Source organism: Suricata suricatta, chromosome 8, assembly GCF_006229205.1.
Source record: "Suricata suricatta isolate VVHF042 chromosome 8, meerkat_22Aug2017_6uvM2_HiC, whole genome shotgun sequence".
Classification (NCBI taxonomy): Eukaryota; Metazoa; Chordata; class Mammalia; order Carnivora; family Herpestidae; genus Suricata; species Suricata suricatta.
Window position 1 is genome coordinate 29,636,250 of NC_043707.1, and position 20,345 is coordinate 29,656,594.

A 20,345-nucleotide genomic window follows, 5' to 3' on the forward strand; every position below is an offset into this window, starting at 1 on the left:
GAGCATGTCCACCTGAGCATATTTTGGGAATAGCTTTCTTTAGCTTTGAAAGGGAGGTCTGTGATCCCAGAAGAATAGTCACCAACCTGGTTCAGGCCTTATCACCTTCTATCTGGGCTATAGCAACATCCTCCAAACTGGTTTCCCAGCTCTTCTCTGTCCCTTTATCCTATCCTCTACCTCCTGCACAGGGGATCTGTCTAAAGTGCAGTGCTGACTGTCATCCCCTTGCTTGAATCTTTCTATTGGCCCCAACTGCCTAAATCCCTTGCATGGCATTTAAGGACGATCATAATCTTACCCAGCCTGCTTCCCACACTCCTATCCTGACACACCCTATTCTGTTTTCTCTGTTCTCAGCCCTTCCATATACCCTTTGCCCTGACCACAGGGAACATTTCACTGCTTTCTGGTTGTGTCAGGCACTTTCACATGTCTCTTCCTTTGCAAGAACTTCCTTGTACTCCATGTGTCAAACCCCTATATATGCTTCAAAATCCAACTCATGCATCATCCCTTTGTGATGTCTTCCTGACAGCCCCCTCAAATTAAGCACACCCTTCTGTGCTCCAACTCCTGTGTTTAAACTGCCATTTATATATCCCACTGTACTGTAATTCTATGTTTGAGTATCTGTCTCCCCAAGCAGATATGAAGCTCCCCTAGGAGAGAAACCAAGTTTATAACTCACATTTTCATCCCCAGTATCCAGCACAGGGCCTGACATCACGTATGTATCCGTTAAAAGGTACCTAAAACGAGTCAGTAAGTGAACAGACTGAGGAGGAATAGATACACCTGAACAGGTGCGCGACGGGTTGGGCCTCGCCCCGCCCCAACCCACGAAACTACATTTCCCAGAAGGCCCCGCGTCCTGAGCATGCGCACCGGAGAGCTAGGAAGCTGCGACGCCGAGTTTTACTCTGGCTGCCTCCTCAGAGTCGGAGCTTCAGCCGGAGCGGTGCCCAGGCCGAAACCCGGCTGTAGCCCGAGAGCGGCGGTGCCCTCAGCCTGCCCCCTCGCCTTCCTCAGCCTCGGTGAGAGGGGCGGGCAGGTCACCTGCTTGTCGCTAGGGCTGAGGTCCTCTCGGAGTGGGGAGACCGAGCCGAGCTGGGACCGGAAGGGGGCGGGCGCGCGAGTGAGGGAGGGCCGGGCCGGGCAAGATCCCCGGGGTGAGGTCCAGGGGGATTGGGAGGACTGGCCGCCGCCCTCAGGGAAGTCGGAGGCGCGGGCGGCTTAGGACGGGACTGGGTGCCGGGTTCGAGGGTGAACGCCGCCGGGTGGAAGCCGAAGGGCTAGCAGGGGGAGGGGCGCAGACCCTGGGACTTTGGGGCGGTCGCGAGGAGCGTACCCCTCCCCACAGACAGGACCGGGACGGCTGGGGGTGATCTTGTCTCCGGGTTTGGATTCTCCTGGGGTCTGCCTTCAGTTTGACGACTTCGCTGGAGCCCAGGGCCGTACTTTGAAGAGTTTTTGCCCCGTTAACTGTGCTTCCTCAAGTAGGGGTCGCCCTCCAGGAAACAGGAGTTTCCTGGGTTTTCCAGGGTCCTGGGTTACTTTTGAGGGGTGCATAATATATGTGGAGGAGGATTTAGAAGAGTCTCTTTTCTGACGCGGCCTTCCGTCCGTCCCCCTCCCCTCAGGCCAGCTGTCCCCTCCACACTGGTTCCACTTCCCTAAGTGCCAGTACAATGGAAATAGTGTGTGCACGGGTACTTGGACCCTTAACAATTCACGCAGAATATTTCTGCTCGCCCCAGTTCCTCTAGAGTTCTAGAAGGTGAACTTTCTGGTAGCCAACATCGGACTTTTTACCATCAGGGTAGCTGTAACTAGGCCTCTTGTACTTTTGCTGGGTGGCCTTGGCCAAACTTTTACCCTCTCTGGTGTGTTAATTTCCTGGATATTGAACACCGCAGAGTGGCTTATGAAGTCTGTTTAAGCCTTTTCATGAAGTTGCTGAGAGGTGTGTGTGTGTATTTGTTTGTTTGTTTGTTTCCACCTTCCCCTTGATGACCCAGTGGGTGGAGGGAGACCGATGTAACTTCTGCCCAGCCCAGGCTGTTGGAAAATAAATCTGGTGGTTTCCAGTCCCCAGCCGCAACACACAGACCCAACATCTGTGCATCTGCTTTCCCTGACTGCTGTTTCTCAATTTAAAACCTGATCATCTCTTTCTTTGTTGGCGAAGGTGCCTTGGAATTTGTGTTGCCGAGTCAGCAAGACTTTTGGATTTGCTCGGCTTTTGTTGTTTGCATTTTATATCAAGATGGGAACTCAAACAAGTCATTCCTCCTAAGGATCTAGTGTCTCCATCAAGGAGGGACAGCTTGTGCCAGCTCGCCAGAGAGCAGAGGTAAGGGCCACAGGGACATTACATTGCTGCCTTCTCAGTCTGGTTCTCAGTCTGGTTTTCAGTGGAGGAGGTGGAGACGGGAGGCTGGAACTTGTGGTCTCCGGGATGAAAAGTTAGCCTTGGGAGGGTTTTTTTTGTTTTTTTTTTTTTAATGTTTTTAATTTATTTTCGAGAGACAGAGAGAGACAGTGCGAGCAGGGGAGAGTCAGAGAGAGGGGGAGATACAGAATCTGAAGCAGGCTCCAGGCTCTGAGCTAGCGCTCAGCACAGAGCCTGACACAGGGCTCGAACCCACGAACCGTGAGATCATGACCTGAGCCGAAGCCGGATGCTCAACCGACTGAGCCACCCAGGCGCCCCCGGAGTTGATTGTTATTTGCCAGCTATCTCACATAAATTCAAGTGCTTTCTTGTCAAGGGCTTCTCCTGTTTCACCAGTCTTAGAGGATGCTTTCCGCGTGGCTTCCACGTGAGGACACAAGTCATGTTTTCTGCATCTGACATGGACATTTTTATGTCTTTTCTGGTGCCTCCTTTGTGTCAAGGCCCATGTCCAGTGCTGGTGAGCAATGGGAGCTCTGGCACCTGGGAGCACATGACTGGGTGGGACAGACAAACCATAGACCAGTGGCAAGGTGGTGGCGGCGCCATATGTGTTGAGGCGTGTTGAGGCAGGAGGAATCGCAGGGCAGAGCCCCATCCACCTCCCATCCCCGACCCCGTTTGTCCAGGAAGGGGTAGGAGGGAGAAGGTGATAATGGAGGTGAGTGGTAGAAGAGGAGGAGGACTTGAAAAGGAGGGGAGAAGCCCCACAAAGGAGTCGACATCTGCACAGTCCAGAAATTACCTGGTGTGCCTGGGCCATTGTAGGTAGTTCCTTGTGGCCGAAGCAACAAGGGGTCGGTGTGGGGTAGAGGAGGCTGGTGAAGCAGGCAGAGGGCTGAGTGTGGAGGGTTTTGGGGGCCCTGCCAAGGCTCTGGGGAGCAGGATTTTAGAAGAATTCCATGAGGGCATATTAAATGAGCACACCGGCTGGAAAGATTGGGGTGGATTAGACTGAATTATTCTCCTGTGACTGTTTTCTGACGCCATTAGATGTGTGGCCCCCAGTTTGCTCATAGTCTCCTCGAAGAGCTAGAATGGACGTGGAGAACTAACTGTAAAGGACAGACAGTTGCCGTGGAAGTTGATAAGAGGGTGTTTTCTTTCAGTTGGGCACATCGAGGCATTTTGGAGTGCTGTATAAATTGGGTCCTGGGGCGCCTGGGCAGCTCAGTCAGTTAAGTGTGTGACTTCAGCCCACTTTGTGAGTTCGAGCCCCACATTGGGCTCTCTGCTGTCAGAGTGAGGCCCGCCTCTAAGATCCTCTGTCTCCCTCTCTTTTTGCCCCTCCCCCAATGGTGCTTTCTGTCTGTCTCTGTCTCTGTCTCTCTCTCTCAAAAATAAATAAACATTACAAAAATAAAAAATAAATGGGTCTTGAAAGTATGGGTAAGGTGAGGACGTGTGGCTACATGGGTGGGATTCCTCATAGAACTGAGGTGTGGAGGTGAGAAAACTGGATGTATGTGGGGGTAGCATGTATCAGTTGAACTCTCAGGGATGGATTAGGGGAAGGGGAGGTGTAGACAAAAAAAAAAGGTACTGAAGGGAAAAGCACTGGCAAATACAGTTGATAGGAAGTGACCAGACTGTGTTGGACTTTCAGTGTCAATCCAAGGAACTTGAACTTTATTACGGAAGTATTCTTTGGGAGGCTCAATCTCGCACCTGCCTCTCAGGTGAACCAGAAGGAGAGATAGATTTGGGGAAGCCGGTTCAAAGAGAATACTTATCAAGGTGAGAGGCATGTAAGTCCCAAGCAGATGCCAGCAGCAGGGCCTAAAGAGGGAGGAGAAAAAGGAAGCCATGGCAGCTGCAGGGCTTGGGGGAGGGAGTTGTGAGGATCTAGAAACCCAGCTTTTTCTCCTAACTGCCTGGGGCCAGGGAATCCAGGGGGAAAGGAGAATTAGGAAGGAAGATGAGTCTAGGTTCAGACATATTAAATTAAAAAAAATTTTTTTTAAATAATTGTTTAGTTTTGAGAGAGACAGAGCACAAGCAGGGGAGGGGCAGAGGAGGAGGGGGGAGACAGAGAATCCAAAGCAGCTCCAGGCTCTGAGCTGTCAGCACAGGGCCTGAGGCAAGGCTCAAACCTGTGGACCATGAGATCATGACCTGAGCTGAGGTCGGTCACTTCACCGACTAGGCCACACAGGTGCTCCAGGGTTCAGACATGTTAAAAGTACCTAAGAGGCCAGCAGGAACGGGGCCGTGGGCCGCACAGAAGCCCTGTGTTGGGGGTAGTGCTTGGCACTTGTGTTAAAATGTGTTAGTTTTAACTTCTACCTCCGGTAAACGCCGAGCTGGATTAATACATGCTCGTCACTGTTGATGCATGGCTTGCTTTTATTTATTTCCAAAGTGATTTGTAATGAGTGTAGAACCCCCTGCGTTCCAACCATCCAAAACAAAAGCATGAAACAAAAATGTACATGTAATCATTTGATCTTTCTCTCCAGGCTGAGATAACCATTACCCCCTCGCTGCTGCTCGAGTAGTTTTATTGTACCTGTGTTTTCTAAGGAAAGTAAGAAGACGTTGCTAAGATTTTCCCACATTATTGTACGGTTTCTGACTCATTTGTATTCACTACTGAATAATCCATGGAGTGAACACACCACAGTTTATGCATCTAATCTTACACTGAACACTAACAGTTGTTTCCAGATTTTTGCTGTTACAAGTGTGCTGCTCTGAACATTTCCATACACATCTGTAGTACATGCGCAAGAGGTTTTCTTGGGTGTGGATTTGGGGCTGATATTTTGCTGGGTCATGATGTGCAGCTTTCATAGATGCAGCCAGACTTTTCTCAAGTGGTCCTACCAGTATCCATTCCCTCGGCACCAGCCTGTGGGACACTAGTTGCTCCACGTTCTTGCCAACACTTGCTCTAGGCAGACTTTATTTTTCCTGATTGAATGAATATAAAATGGGATCATTGGGATCTTGATTTTATATTCCTGAGCCCTGATATTGAATATCTCTTCATGAGGTTATTGGCATATGTGTTTCCTGTGAAGTATTTGCTTACAATTTTCACCAACTTTTTATTATTTACTAAGTGTAAGAGTTCTTTATGTATTCTTGATTTTAACCCTTTGTTCATATTGTGAATATTTTCTTCCAGCTTGTACTGGGTCATTCTACTTTAAGACATCTTTTGTTGAACAACCATTCTTTAAAAAAAATTTTTTTTAATGTTTACTTTTGAGAGAGAGAGAGTCTGAGAGGAGGGGTGGGTAGAGAGAGAGGGAGACACAGAATCTGAAGCAGGCTCCAGGCTCTGAGCCGTCAGCACAGAGCCTGACATGGGGCTCGAACCCATGAACTGTGAGATCATGACCTGAGCCCAAGTCAGATGCTTGACCAACTGAGCCACCCAGGCGCCCCCTATGTTGAACAACTATTCTTAATTATAACATAGTGAAATGGTTTGTTTTGGTTTGTTTTTAATTTTTTATGTTTGTTTATTTTGAGAGAGAGAGAGAGAGAGAGAGAGAGAGAGAGAGGGAGAACGTGAGTGGGGGAGGGGCAGAGAGGAGTGAGGCAGCACTGCACTGACAGCAGAGAGCCTGACCATGGGGCTTGATCTCATGACTCTGGGATCATGACCTGAGCCAAAATCAATAGTCAGTTGCTTAACCAATCAAGCCACCCAGGCGCCCCCACCACCACCATTTTTTGTTTGTCGGTGTTCTGTGTCTTGTTTAGAAAATCTTTTCCCAACCTTAGTCCTAGCCTTAAGGAGCCTATACCCTAGTGGAGGGCCAGGTAGATAATTGCACTCAGATATTCCATGGACATTGATTGTTAGAAGTGGCCACTTCTGCCAGAGGGGAGGAGTGGGCGCAAGAGGGATTTCACAGGGTAGGTACTGGGGAAAGATTGACGTGACTGTGGAGGCCCTTTCCTACTTTGTGTTAGAGAAATGGGTTCAGAGAAGTGTTTCTCAACCATCGCCCAGTGTGAGCACAGTGATGGTGTTGGGGAAGCTGTACACTGGTCACTCCACAGTTAGTTTGCACATTGTCTGTGGCTGTTTTCACAGTATCGTGGCAGAGTGTGCAACAGACACCCTAAAATATATATGTACCTTCTGGCCCTTTACAGTAAAAGTTTGCGGACTCCTCCCAGGGGGCTGTGATAACGGGTGACCTGGCGAGAGTGTGTCCTAGCCTCCACAGTGGTTTAGCTAGTCGTTGCCAGATGCATAATGAATCTAGGTCAGCGCTGCAAATGTTGCCAACTTTTCTGTTTTCCAGAAGCTGGAAATCTGGAATTTTTTTTTTAAATGGTGAATATTCCAACTTTTAAACATCAGTTTGGTTTTTTAAAAAACCGAACTGTGGAGGCCAGGAAAAATACATTTGGCAGGCCGATTTGTCCAACGTCAGTGGACCCCTTCTGTCTCAGTGGACTCCGGGAGCAGATTTGGGTTTCCTTAGACCTGTGTATTTTGGGGCGGGTTGCTCATCTGGTTTTTGCCTCATCTTGTCTTCTGTAAAGTCCAGAGAAGCCCTGTCCCTGGACCCATCTCAGGTACTTAGCGCCTGGTGCATCATAAGCTCTTGGTTGGTAGCCATTGCTGTTACTCCTGCCACTGCTTCCACTGCTCCCCCATTTTGACCCTGGGTAGGCCTAGGGACCAGGACTCTGTCCTGACTGGCTCCCAGTGGTTATGTTGCTCTGGCAGAGAAGTTTCGAAGGGGATCCCTTGATACAGGGGATCAAAGATTGCTAGTGCCTGCCACCTGGGCGCCCTGTGGCTTTTGGTGCCCTATTCGGAAGGTTCTGCCCTGACCAGCTCCTGGAGGGCTCAGGTAGTCACCACTAGAGGAGGAGTTGTCACCTTCCTTCCAGCAGCTCAGCGTGGAAGGGACCGATCATGTATTAGTATTATTCCATATCTCAAACCTAGTATGTTCTGAGCGGCGCAGGCTTGAGCCATCTCTTTTCCAGACAAAAGCCCTGTTTTCCAGTGCCTACCTCTTGCGGTAGTTTAGGCATCTGGGTGGTCCGTTTTACACCTTTTCTTGCAACTCAGAGATGGGGATGTCTCTTGGCAAAGAGGTGCCATGGTACTTTGACAAGGTCTGTTGTTTGGGAAACCCCACTGGGATAGTTAGCGACCTTCTAAAGCAATGATGCTAAGTCACAGCAGTGGGGCTGGTTTGGTTTCTATTTATGATCTTTTAAAAGTGTTGGGCATTTTAAAGAGATGTATTACTGCTAACAGAAGTAATACTTTCTCACTTCAGAAAATGTGAGTAGTTCAGGTGCGTAAGGAAGTGGAACAAAAGGCCTCCCGAAGTTTCTCTGGCCAGAGGCGGCCATTGTGACCATTTTGGTGTTTCTGTTGAGTTTTCTCTGTTTCTCTCTTATCTGTTCAAAATAGTGCTATGGTAAATACCTGTATTCACAGGTTTTCTATAATCTCCTTAGATTATTGAGTCAAAGCAAGTAAGCATTTCTAAAGCACTTAATACATATTACCACACTTTTCTGGAAAGGGTTTATCCTTCCTAGTGGTATGAGGACTCCGTGTACTCCTGCCAGCAGCAAGGATTGAAATTAAGTTTGTGTGTGTGTTGTTGTTTTTGATAGTTGAGAAAATAACATTCCATTGTTTTTAATTTGTAGTAAATACAACATTTCTAGTCAGGTAGAACATTTCTTTGCTGGGTTTGTGTGCAGGATTGGACTTTTCCAGGTCTGCGGAGGGCTCCCTGACAGGGCCCGGGGGGCTGGCTGCACTGTCAGAGGTCTGGGAAGGTTACATTCCCTGGATCAGCTGGTGGGTATGGAGTTTGAGGCTGAGCTTCTTGGAAAGGGCCCAAATGAGAGGTGGCATAGAAAATAGGCCTCCTTGGGGGCACCTGGGTGGCTTTGTCAGTTAAATATCTTGATCTCAAGCTTGTGAATTCAAGTCCCATCATGTTGGCCCTGGGCGTGGGGCCTACTTTAAAAAAAAAAATAGGCCTCCTGGTCACCTGGTCTCACTGATTTCCCATCCATGCCCCTCAGAACTCTTCTGCAGAAGAGCATCCTGGGCCTTTTGAGAAGAAGGAATGGAGGTCATTTTTGTGTCAAGAGAACACTTTGTGTTCCTGTATTTTATTCAGTGGGTGGCCTGTAATCACATTTGCAAACAGGTTCCACATTGGACCGCCTGAGTGGTAGAGCCTACAGACGGGGAGGTGACAGCTCTATAGTCACTGAGTGTGGAGCATGTGTGTGCGCGCGTGTGTGCACATGTTAGCCGAGGGGGGTTCTGACAGATCTCTCCATTTCCATCTCCACTTGGGACAGTGGAGGGTGGGGGACAGCCACTGTCCAAGTATGGACAGAAGGGTGAACTGCTGAGCCCAGCATGTGTGGAGTCGTTACATAATTTAGGTGGACTTTGAAAGGATGAAGTGGGGTCCTCCTGTGTTGGCAGGGTGGTGACCACTCAGTCCGAGCACCGCTTTAAAAACCACACTTGAGGCCTTCTTCCCAGAGGCCACAGCTGTGGTGGGGTCCCTTTGTGTGGCTCACCTACTTGGAGGCCCAGTATTAGGCAGGATGGTTTTCATTCACATTCTTGTGCCAGCCCAGATCTTGTTCTAAAGCTTGTCTAAGTCCTCTGGGGATAGAAAGACTCTGGGACACATGTAACTTTTTCTCTCTGGTAGAACTGCAACTCTGTGCCTCACAGCCACGGTACTGTGGACGGGACTTGCAGCTAAATCCCATAAGAAAATACGAAGGACAGCAGGAAGGTGCTTTTTTTTTGTGGTCAAAGTTGTTGATATTTTTTATTTATTTTTAGGTTTATTTATTTATTTATTTTGAGAGAGCGTGAGCAGGGGAGGAGCAGAGAGAGAGAGGAAGAGAGAGAATCCCAAGCAGGCTCCAGGTTGCCAGTGTAGAGTCCAACATGGGGCTCGAACCCATAAATCATGAGATCATGAGCTGAGCTGAAACCAAGAGTCAGACGCTCAACTGACTGAGCCACCCAGGCTCCCTATTGATTTTTTTTTTAACTTTGGTCCCCTAAGAAGTAATAAATATGACCATTGTAAAGCATTTGCAGGTACAGAAAGAGGTTTAAAAAAATCTCATAATTCCATCACTCCTATTAACATTTCAGAGTTGTTCCTTCCAGCATTTTTTTTTAAGTTTATTTATTTTTGGTAATTTCTACACCCAGCATAGGACTTGAACTCACTGCAATCAAGAGTCGCAGGCTCCTCCAACTGAGCCAGCCAGCACCCTCTTCCTTCCAGCCTTTTAAAAATTAGTTCATGCAGGGCAGAAAGAACATAGGCTTTAAGGCATCACGGATTTTGGTAAATTCTTAATTTCCTTTTTTCTTTAAGATTTTATTTTTAAGTAATCCCTATACCCAATGTGGGGCTCAAACTTACAACCCTGAGATGGAGAGTCACTTGCCCTTCCAACTGAGCCAGCCAGGCGCTCCCATTCTTAATGTCTTTTGGCCTCAGTTCTCTCGTCTGTAAAATAGGGATGATTCCAGTTGAGGGTTGAGAGCTGGATGACAAGAGCACCAAGCAGAGTGTGACCCCCACGGTAGGTCCCTGCAGTTCCATAGCTTGTGTTTTTTATTTGTCGTGAACATTATGTCAGGTCTATAAACCTTTCTTTTTTTTAAATGTTTATTTTGAGAGAGTTACATAGAGCAGGATCAGGGGAAGGGCAGAGAGAGAAGGAAAGAGATAATCTGCTCTGTCAGCGCAGAGCCTGACCGTGGGGCTCAAACTCCCGAACCATGAGATCATGATCTTAGCCGAGATATCAAGTCACTTGCTCAACCAACTAAGCCACCCAGGCGCCCCAGGTCTGTAAGCCTTTTGTAAACATTTTTCAAGACTTCTATTCCATCATTAGAGAGTACTGTACCTTATTTAAGAATTCCATTATTGTAGGTGTTCAGGTTACTTCCAGACTGAGGACTGTTTCCATGGCCAATTATAATAATTATTATTTTCATAATTAGGAAAACTCTGAGTAGCCCCCATCATTAGGAGCCGAGACAAATTAGTTTTTTGGACTGTGGCTTCGCGATGGCTGAGGTTGTTGCAGAGAATGGGCGCATTGACAGGGCTGTTGTGTGTGCATAATTGCTGTGTTCAAGTGAAACGCCAGTGGGTGTTTCTGGGCATTGCTTCGAATGTGCCCCAGGCCCCTAGAACAGAAGGTTCACCTCTCTTCTGTCCACTGGTGTTTCACACCCTCTGGGATATTAGGCATTTGAAAAACTGAAGTCCCACTTTGGGTCAGCACTAGCTCTGCCCTCGGAGAGTTCCTGTTCCAGTGGGGAGACAGACACTGAAACCAAAGAATGTCATCATGTTGTGTTCGGATAAGTAGGGTGTGCAGTGAAGACATGCCGGTGGGCGGAGTCAGTGCTTGTATGATGAGGGGGTGGGTCAGAGGGCTCAGGAGAGGGGGGGCTGTGGCCGAGTCTGGAAAGATGGGCGTATTTGCTTCAGTTCTTGATGAAGAGAAGACTGGAGTCTGGACACACGTAGCAGCGGGATCTCCAGCTGGGAGGTGGTAGGAAATGGCTTTGAATATTCTGGCACTTTCTAGAATTTGTTATGATTGGACATAAGGTGGAGGCCTTGATTTGGGGGGATACCAGCGGCTGTGTGCCGTGTCTTCATCTCTGGGTCTCTAGTACCCCAACAGTGCCTGAGGAAGGTGAACCCTTGGTCGGTGGAGGCCGAACACGTTCAGGTAAAGCTTTAGCTGCAGTACCAGCCTGCATTTCTCTGGCTGTTTGGCAGAGTTCTGCGAGTTGGTTCATATGGGGCTGTGCGGACATGCTGGGGCATACCACGTGTTCTGACCTGTGGGAAGCCCCGCTGCCTGATGGGCGAGTGACGCCTGCCAGGAGGTGCCAGGACGAAAGTCCAGGCTTGGGAGTAACTGGCTCTGAAACCGGTCCTGTGATTTGTACCTGGATGTGTTACAGAGACTTCTAATTGTAGCCACGGAGCTAATAAGCCAGCCAGCCCAAGGGCATCCGGGTCTGATCCTCCAGAGTGGGATGTGTGCTCTCGCTGGAGCAGCTGGCAGCGCACTGGTGGCCCTGGCACCTGCGGGTGTGCTCTGCGTTCTTGCAGGCCTGACTCATCGCCTGCGTTTCCATGCTGTAGTAGCCCGGTGCGGCCCGGCCTCCGATCCTCACCCAGACTTGAAGGGTGGGGAGGGAGGCCCTGGGGGGTGGGGAGGTGGGGAGGGGCAGGGCAAGGGAGGGAAGAAAGGCTCAGTGGATATCTGCTGTGTGCCAGGTGTTGTGCTGGGTGCTTTGTATACACCTGTCTGAATGCCCGTGAAAAGCATGGAGCATAGATGTTGGCATCCTCATCATCAGGTGGGAGAAAGCAAATTGGAGAGCTTAGGTACCTGCGCCAAGATGATACAGTGAGTGGAGCAAGTAAACCCGTGCCTGTTCCTTTTCACCTACTGCTCCAGCTTTGCCTTGTGGGGCGGGCGTCTTTGGCATTCTCAAAACCTTGACAGTGCAGTACACTCTCGGGGACAGCAGCAAAAAACCCATGGTCCTGCTGTGTAAGCAAGTCCCCGCGACTACCTGGGCCATAGTTTCTTCATCTGCAAAATGGGAAGAAAAGTCAGTGTATTTACTTAAGAGGGTTGTGTAGGAATCCGAGCAGATGGTGTGATTGGGGACCGTACCGGCACCAGGGCCCTGGGTGGACGTGCTGTAACAGCTGAGTGAGGGTGCTCAGGGACTTGGGACACAGCTTCCTCTCTCCTTCCCTCTTTCTCAGCGGGCCTGTAAGTGGAGCCCAAGGTGGAGTCAGACTGAGCTGGGTTGATGCGGGCTTATTCTCTGCTGCCACTCAGCAGTATTTGTGGACCTTCACTAAGACCTTGACCTCTTTGAGCCTTGTAAAGTGGGAGATATGCTGCATTGTCAGTCTGTTAGGCATACAGGAGGCAAGTATATTTGGTGTTCGCCACTACACTGGTCCTCCTGAACTCTGGGTGCCCAGGTGCTGGTGCTCCAGGCGCCTGGCGCGGAATGTTCACAGTAGAGCGCCCTTCTTCAGACCCCTGCAGCCGACTTCCCGTTCAGCCTTGTTTTGAACTAGTATGTATATAACACTTGGCACATGACAAGATCTCTGCTGGGGCTGGCAGTATGACTGTGGACAAGACAGACTCCCCGGCTTACTGTTGTCTGGAGGGGCAGAAAGGTCTGGAATGTCATCCTACTCGTACATATGTATATAGAGGCATTAGAGTTCTGGTCAGTGCTCCAAGGGAGAAACTCACATGACAGGTGGCCAGGAAGGGCTCGCTGAACCACGAAGGCTGGGCCTCAAGGCCGAGTACACTTTACAAGGGATGAGCTGGTGTGGCTGAGAGAAGAGCGTCTCAGGAGCTGGGTGTGAACTTCTAGGCCTGACCCATGGTCAGCTAGGCCCAGACGGGGGTGCGGAGAGGCGAGCCTTTGGCATTTGTGAGATCTTAATGTTTATCTAGGGCACCTTCACGGTTCATGATGCCTCCTGGGGTATCCTGGAGACCTGGGCGGAGCTAGGACCAGGCTTTCAGTCTCAGCTCTGCCATTGACCCTCTTGAGTCCTTGAGCTCCTGGTCCTTTCTGAGACACAGGTTTTTCCCATCTGGAGCATAGCGGTATCTCCCAAACAAGGGGTCTTCACACAGATGTCTTCACTCAGTGCACGAAGGATTTGGGACAACTCATGAAAACAGTGTAAAAGGATACACTCGGTAGTTAGGTCAGAGGGAAATGATTGATAAAAAGAGGCTGGGCTGTGGACTAGCACCCAAAATTCATTCCACTGTGTCTTCCTGTGTCATCTACAGGGGCAGGTATGTTGCTTGGTTGACCGAATTCTTCCTGGCTGCCTGAACAAAGAGACAGGAGCAGATACCTGATTCACAATGCTTTTTTCTTTTAGGAAAAAAAGTGACTGTGGGAAAATATGATTTTTCTTTTTCCCTGTACTGAGGCTGACTCTCAGGGACACTGTATATGTTGATAACTGTTTGTCCTGTTTACAGGTCTGCTGGAAGCACTGTGCAATGAACTGGAGACTCCAGCCCAGAGTGGTCTGAAACCATTTGGGAAAGAAGAGGGAGTCCTGGGGAAGATGGCCATGGCCCCAGGCCCTTCCCTGGCTCAGGTGTACACCAGCCCTGTGGCAGTGGCTGTGTGGGAATGGCAGGACGGGCTGGGCACCTGGCACCCCTACAGTGCCACCGTCTGCAACTACATTGAGCAGCAGTTTATCCAGCAGAAGGGCCAGCGCTTCGGGCTGGGGAGTCTGGCCCACAGCATCCCCTTAGGCCAAGCTGACCCCTCGCTGGCCCCTTACATCATTGACCTCCCCAGCTGGACCCAGTTCCGCCAGGACACTGGTAAGACACTTCTTGCCTCTGGTATGTGTTGGAGCACCTGCTTTGGGCCAGATGCCATGCTGATGATGGGTTTCTATGTAGAGTTGACTCTTGGAGCTTTGTCTTGTCCCTGACAGGTGCTGTGTGTGGTACATACCTCTTCATAGTAGGGAGTGCCTTGAAACACAGTGCAGAGGCCCTCCCCGTCCCTCCCCCCTCGTTGCCTAAACCCAAACTGCTTGCCTCCACCTGCAGAGATTGGAGGGGCTTGTGGGCAGAGAGGCTGGCACGGAGGTAGAGCACCATGCTAGTTAAGAGGGCCCGGTGATGAGTTCTGCTTCCGCTGCACAATGTCCATGTGACCTGATCAGGTTACTTCATTCTCCTGTGTGCTCACATTGGGTTTTTTGTGGATTTTGGTCAGTATTACTGAGAATGGGACCACCAACCTCCCCCCAGAGCTGTGCCCTGTCCATCTAACCCAGTGGTTCTCAACTGGGGGTGATTTTGTCCCCTAGGACCTTTGACAGTGTTTGGAGACATTTTTAATTGTCATAAGTGGTGCAGGGAGCTGCTGGTTTCTAGTCATTAGAGGCCAGGGATGCTGCTAAATGCACGGGACTGGCCACATGACAAAGCATTCTTGGCCCAGGATGTCACTGGTGCAGGGACTGAGAAACGCTACTTTGATCCCTATGGCAGCGTCCTTGGGTGTGTGAGGACTAAGGCTTCCAGTCAGTTGACTACAGAAGAAAGTCCCTGCCTTCCTGATGTTTGAAGTCCACTGAGAAAGGCAGCAAACAGGATCTGTAATGTGGAAATTGTGTGTTGTGTTAGACGGCAGTAAGTGTTAACCAGAGAGTGAAAGTGCTGGGAGAGGTCAAGGTTTGAGCTTGGGTGGCCAGGGCACCAGGAAGGGAGACTAAGACAGACCTGCAGGTGTTGTCCCTTGAAGGGACTTTGACCTTTATTCTTTTTTGTTTTTTAATTTTTTTTTCATGTTTGTTTATTTGAGAGAGAACGAGAGAGAAAGGGCACAAGCAGGGGAGGGGCAGAGAGAATCCCAAGCCGGCTCTGCACTGTCAGCACAGGGCCTGCAGGCCTCGATCTCACAAACTTTGAGATCATGACTGAGCCACCCAGGCGCCCCTTGGCTTTTATTCTGAAAGGGGGAGCCATGGGAGGATTTGGGCAGAGGAGTGCCGTAATCTGATTTGGAGGTGAAGAGTATCTCTGGCTGCCAAGGACGGAGGCGGGGTGGGGTGAGGAGACCAGTGGAAGCAAATTGCAGTGATCATTTTCTGGCAAGTGCTCTTGGAGAAATGGCCCAAATTACTTTTTCTCTGTAATTTTCAGGTTTGGTTTATTAGGAATATAAGCTAACCACAGGGTGTTTCCTAGTAGTTGCTGCTTGAAGAGTCAAAGGGAATGGTACATCCACATGAGAGACTTACATAATAATGAATAATGAGTTATGTATATAAAGTTTTAGAGATGTAAGGAAGACTGATGGCCTAATGCAAGAAAACAGCCTGAAAAGTTTTCAGTGTGTTCAGCTCCCTAAGAGGGCAAGTCTAGAAGCCACAATCGGAAGAAATGCATTGTGATATAAGCTGTGTGGTTGGATTGCAGATGGTTTAATTTTCTTAACTTTTCTTTCTTTCTTTTTTCCTTCCTTCCTTCCTTCCTTTTCAGTTTTTTTAAGTGAAGCTACATATGTTTCATTCTTAGAAACATTTTGAAAAAGCCTGGAATCTGAGCCACAGCTGTTCTTTGACCTAAGCTCCTGGCATCCCCTACTTTTGCCGAGGAGCACAGGTTCCCCTCTGCCACTAGATCCATTTGGGCCATAGTTTCTTTACGCAGTGGGAGCTTTCTACCCTTCATGCAAGATTTGGAAAGAGTAACTGGTACCGGCCTTTAGTTCAGATAGCAACATGACCCTAAACACACTGACCATGTAGGTTTCTTTTGGTTGTAGAAAGAGTGTTTTTTTTTTTTTTAATGTTTGTTTATGTTTGAGAAGACAGAGCATGAGTAAAAGAGGGGCAGAGAGAGAGGGAGACACAGAATCCAAAGCAGGCTCCAGGCTCTGAGCTGTCAGCACAGACCTCGACATGGGGCTGGAACTTAGAAACCATGACATGGGATCATGACCCGAGCCAAAGTCAGACACTCAACCGACTGAGCTACCCAGGCACCCCGAAAAAGAATTTTTAAACTCTTTTTGTTTTGAGGGTCTAGCAGATTAACCATTTACTGTCCTCTTCCTCTTCAAACAGGCACCATGAGGGCTGTGCGGAGGCATCTGTTCCCCCAGCATTCAGCCCCGGGCCGGGGCATTGTCTGGGAGTGGCTGAGTGACGATGGCTCCTGGACAGCATATGAAGCCAGTGTCTGTGACTTCCTGGAGCAGCAGGTGGCCAGGGGCAATCAGCTCGTGGACTTGGCTCCTCTGGGGTACAACTATACCATCAACTACGCCACCCACACACAGACCAACAAGACGTCGAGCTTCTGCCGTAGTGTGCGGCGCCAAGCAGGACCCCCGTATCCGGTGACCACCATCATTGCCCCACCAGGCCACACGGGAGTCGCCTGCTCTTGCCATCAGTGCCTCAATGGCGGTGGAACTGGCCCCGTGTCGGGCCGCTACCGCCACTCCATGACCAACCTCCCTGCTTACCCTGTCCCCCAGCCCCCCCACAGGACCGCCATTGTCTTTGGGGCCCACCAGGCCTTTGCCCCATACAATAAGCCCTCACTCTCTGGGGCTAGGTCTGCACCCAGACTGAACACCACCAACCCCTGGGGTGGGGCACCGCCCTCCTTGGGGAACCAGCCCCTCTACCGCTCCAGCCTCTCCCACCTGGGACCGCAGCACCAGCCCTCAGGATTGCCCACTGCCAGCAGAGTCAGGTATCTTGTGTTATTGAGGGTCATTTTGTCCATCTCTGTGTCCTGTCAGAAGGCTTGGGTTTCTGCTTTTACTTAGCTGGGAAGACACTCCCAGATACCTGCAGACCTAGCCCCTGCCTCCTTGCGGTCTCTGCGTCGTGTCCTTTACATGTGCCACCTGGTACACGGGTGCTGGCCTTCCACAGCCTTGCATTGCATGGAGCCTACCTGACCTCTGGTGCTTGAGCGCTGATCGTTGCCACACAAGTTAAAACAGTAATACCTTCATCCAGTCAGGAGAATCAGGCTCTCTGGAGAGCAGGTAAAAGTGTGCCCATGTGCCACATAGCTTGTGCCATGCACCTGAGACTGTCTCGTTGATTCCTCCTCTGTGCCAGGCACCGAAGACACGGACATAGAAGCTTCTCTCCCACGAGCCCACAGTCTGGTCCGTGGGGACTGTGAGCCCAGTCTGGGTGCTTAATGGTTGAGGAGAGAACAAAATGCTGAGTGTGTGGCAGGTGGCATTAGGTGATAGTCGGCTTTCATGCTGGTGTAATCTGGCCCACTGTCTCCTAGAGCTCTCTGCTTCTTGAGGGAAATGATGAAATGGGCCCCATCTGGATCATGGGCTACCTAAAAACTCAGGAAACCTGGAGTGGCCATTGGGGGGTGCTCCCTGGGTGCTTGGAGACCTGTTGCTAACGAGGGGCCTTGTCAGTGATCATAACTGAGGGTGTGGGGCTTGGAGAACATTTAGAGAATTCCAAATGGTAGCTGGGATGGGGGACTGGTCTCTGAGATGGTGACCAGAGAGGGTGGGTAGTGACCAGATGTGTGGGCCTATGGCTGCCTTGCCCCCCAGGTGGTCAACATCTTGTTGTTTTGGACTGACGTCAGCCAGTCAGCTTCTTGGTCCTGCCACACTCTATCCGGCCCCATCCCTGCCTCCTTGACCATGGTAAGGGCTTCCTAGTGTGGACAGGACTTTCTCGGAAGCTCCTGGGCCACTAGCATTTTTTTTCAATGTTTGTTTATTTTTTAGAGAGGCAGAGAGTGAATGGGGCAGGGGTAGAGAGAGGGAGACACAGAATCTGAAGCAGGCTCTGGGCTCTGAACTATTAGCATAGAGCCCGACATGAGACTCAAACCCACGAACTGTGAGATCATGACCTGAGTTGAAGTTGAATACTTAACCGACTGAGCCACCCAGGCACCCCTAGCATTTTTTAAAGCTAGGTTTCAGAGGACTCTGCCAGCTTCTGTAAGACAGGGTGACAACTGCCATTCACTGAGCACCCATAGCCAGACCCTATTACTGTGATTTTAGTAATCCTTATAATGACCATACGGGAGGTGGTGTCCTCAGCTTACAGGTGAGCACACTGAGGTCGACAAGGTTGGCAGCATAGCCAGCAAGTGGCAAAGTTGGGGTTAATCCAGGCCCCACAGCAAGCTGGAAGGGACACATGGAGTTCTTGAAGCTGTCTTAAAGGCGGAGTGACAGGAAGACAGCAGTGTCCTGAGGGTTGAGCAGGGGGGAGTCCATGGACAGGAGGAGAATGGGTCAGGGCATCTTCCTGGGCATCTCCTTCAGGGAATGGGGGGCATGTGGACCTGAGTTTTTTCTGGGAACAGGGCTATAGGAGCCTTCAGTTGGCCCCCTCCCTGGATTTTCACATAGGCATTAGTGAGCAGGGCTCTGTGCTGAGTCCCACCCACTGTGCTGTGAGGTCCCCTCCAATATGTGGGTCAGAATCTTTCAGAGAAAAGTGTGCTGTCTACCAGCAAGTCCAGAGCTCTTCTATTTGGTCAGTTCTGCCCTAGCCTCCTGGGGCTTCTTAAGTTCTTACAAATTATTTTGAGGCACATTTCTAGATAGTTCTAGAACTGGGATTCTGGGATTGAGCCAAGTGATTTAATTTATGGGCTTTGTTGCTTTCTCCTGGTACAGGGCTCCCATTGGTCTCTCCTGATGTTTCTGTGGTGTCCCCCCTCCCCAGCCTGAGGGCCTGACACACTGCCAACGTGGGCCCCCTGGTACAGGCTTGGCAAATTGCAGAAGGGAAGGTCTTACCTTTGCTTCTGGGCCTACATGTTGCAACTTGCCCTGCTTGCCTTGGTTGTAAGCCAGGAAAGGGACCAGGCCAGCCAGCTCTGTTAGTTGAAACCGCCTCAAAGGAGCCTTCCTTCTGAGGAAGAGGCACAATTCACTCGCATGGGCCTATCCCTGTTTGGAAAATCAGGATTTCCCCCATGTCCTATTTGTATCGGCCCTTTTTGGTTCGCCCCCTTCCAGTGGGCATTGTAGAGCTGGAGGGGGCATCATGAATACCTGGTGTCTTGACGCAGTAGGGCCAGGAGGATCGAAAACGCTTGACACCTTGGTCTCCCTGGGAGCTGTGCTCTGTTCTCCAAGGCGAATGATTGTCAACTGCGTTATGTGAAAATTCCCCAGAGAGTGGCAGGCTGGTGGCACCATGGGCTGGGGAAGCCTGAGAACCAGCTGTACTTACTGGTAGCCACTGGAAAGAACATGTGAGTGAGTGAAATCAAAATTTGCAGAACCCATGTGGTTTTTATTTGGGAACCCATGTGGTTTCAGATCGCTTCTTGCTCAACTTGGGTAAAACCTTGGCCGACTGACTTCCTTGTGGCCTGGGAGGCAGTAAGTGATCCATTGAGAAAGGACTTTGTCACTGAGCTGGGTTTAAGAAAATTTCCTAGTAGCTGAACTTTATCCCTTTAAGCACCAAAACTCGTGTTTTAATGATGTGGGGTGGAAAACTTTCCAAAATGTGTCATGCACACTCTTGTCTTCTTTAATAGAGGGTGTGGTGGCTTAACATTTTGATGACTTGGGGTAGTGATTGGGACCAGCAGTCTGTTGCAGCTTTGGTGTGGCTGAGCCCCGGGGTGCCTTGCCTTTGCACTAAGTGCCCCTTGGAAATGGCTCTCCATTTTCTGCCATTCTCCCAGCCTCTAAAAGCAACTGCCACCTGCTGTCCGCCTGGCTTGCGTGCTCAGAGTCCTGGGTCCCGGGGGTGGGGGTGGGGGACCTTCCTCCCGACTGGCTGTAGGCCCTTGGGTCAGCTCTGTTCCCTTTCCACGTCTCTCCTTTCCCCTCTTAAGATTAAGGAGTTGGGCTGGGAAGTGTGACATTTCCTTTTGCTCCAGTATTGCAGTTTTCAAGATTTCAGTGGGAGCCCTGCAGGAAGGTACCTGGCGGCTTCTCCACTTTCCTTTGCTCCTCTGAGAACAGGCGAATAGTGGATGTTTATACTGGGCTGCAGATTGAGCCTTGCAACCAGCCCAGGGGCCTTTCTCAATTATTCTCATCTTACAGATAGAGAAATTGAAGCTCAGAAAGGGGACTCGACCTGGCCAAGGGCACACAGCTTTAAGCCGGAGCGAGTGCTGTTAGCAGGGTCTCCAGACCCCCCCATGTAACGTTCTTCATACTGCACGTGCTGCACAGGGTTGCTGATCGGTGCTGGCTCACCTGCCTGTAGGGAGCTGGCAGGAGGCTATGCATTTCCTTGGTCCAGCCTCCCAGCTCTGCCCTTTACCCAGGGACTGTCCAGTC

The 20,345-nt window shown here is 50.2% G+C and overlaps 2 protein-coding genes and 1 long non-coding RNA gene across 6 annotated transcripts in view; 1 reads left to right on the plus strand and 2 right to left on the minus strand.

Moving 5' to 3' along the window:
- Positions 1–1,078, minus strand: part of SSC4D (scavenger receptor cysteine rich family member with 4 domains) — a 41,145-nt gene extending 40,067 nt beyond the window's left edge. The window contains exons 1-2 of the mRNA XM_029949926.1: positions 889–1,078; positions 692–752 (exon numbers count right to left, since the gene is read on the minus strand). The gene's annotated coding sequence lies outside the window, so the exon portion shown is untranslated. The remainder of the gene's footprint in view (positions 1–691; positions 753–888) is intronic.
- DTX2 (deltex E3 ubiquitin ligase 2) overlaps positions 887–20,345 on the plus strand; it is a 35,083-nt gene continuing 15,624 nt past the window's right edge. Inside the window, exons 1-4 of one of the 4 annotated variants that reach the window (XM_029949923.1) lie at positions 951–1,037; positions 2,192–2,356; positions 13,526–13,882; positions 16,144–16,780. In XM_029949923.1, the coding sequence (XP_029805783.1) occupies positions 13,615–13,882; positions 16,144–16,780 (905 nt within the window). In that variant the 5' untranslated portion in view covers positions 951–1,037; positions 2,192–2,356; positions 13,526–13,614. Of the gene's footprint in view, positions 1,038–1,179; positions 1,967–2,191; positions 2,357–13,525; positions 13,883–16,143; positions 16,781–20,345 lie in introns of those variants that run through there. The other 3 variants (XM_029949924.1, XM_029949921.1, XM_029949922.1) reach the window with 3 other exon arrangements.
- On the minus strand, positions 17,142–19,282 carry LOC115300261. The gene is made up of 3 exons (XR_003912569.1): positions 19,095–19,282; positions 18,837–18,989; positions 17,142–17,238 (listed from the first exon to the last, which is right to left on the minus strand). It is a non-coding gene; the product is annotated as an uncharacterized LOC115300261 (long non-coding RNA).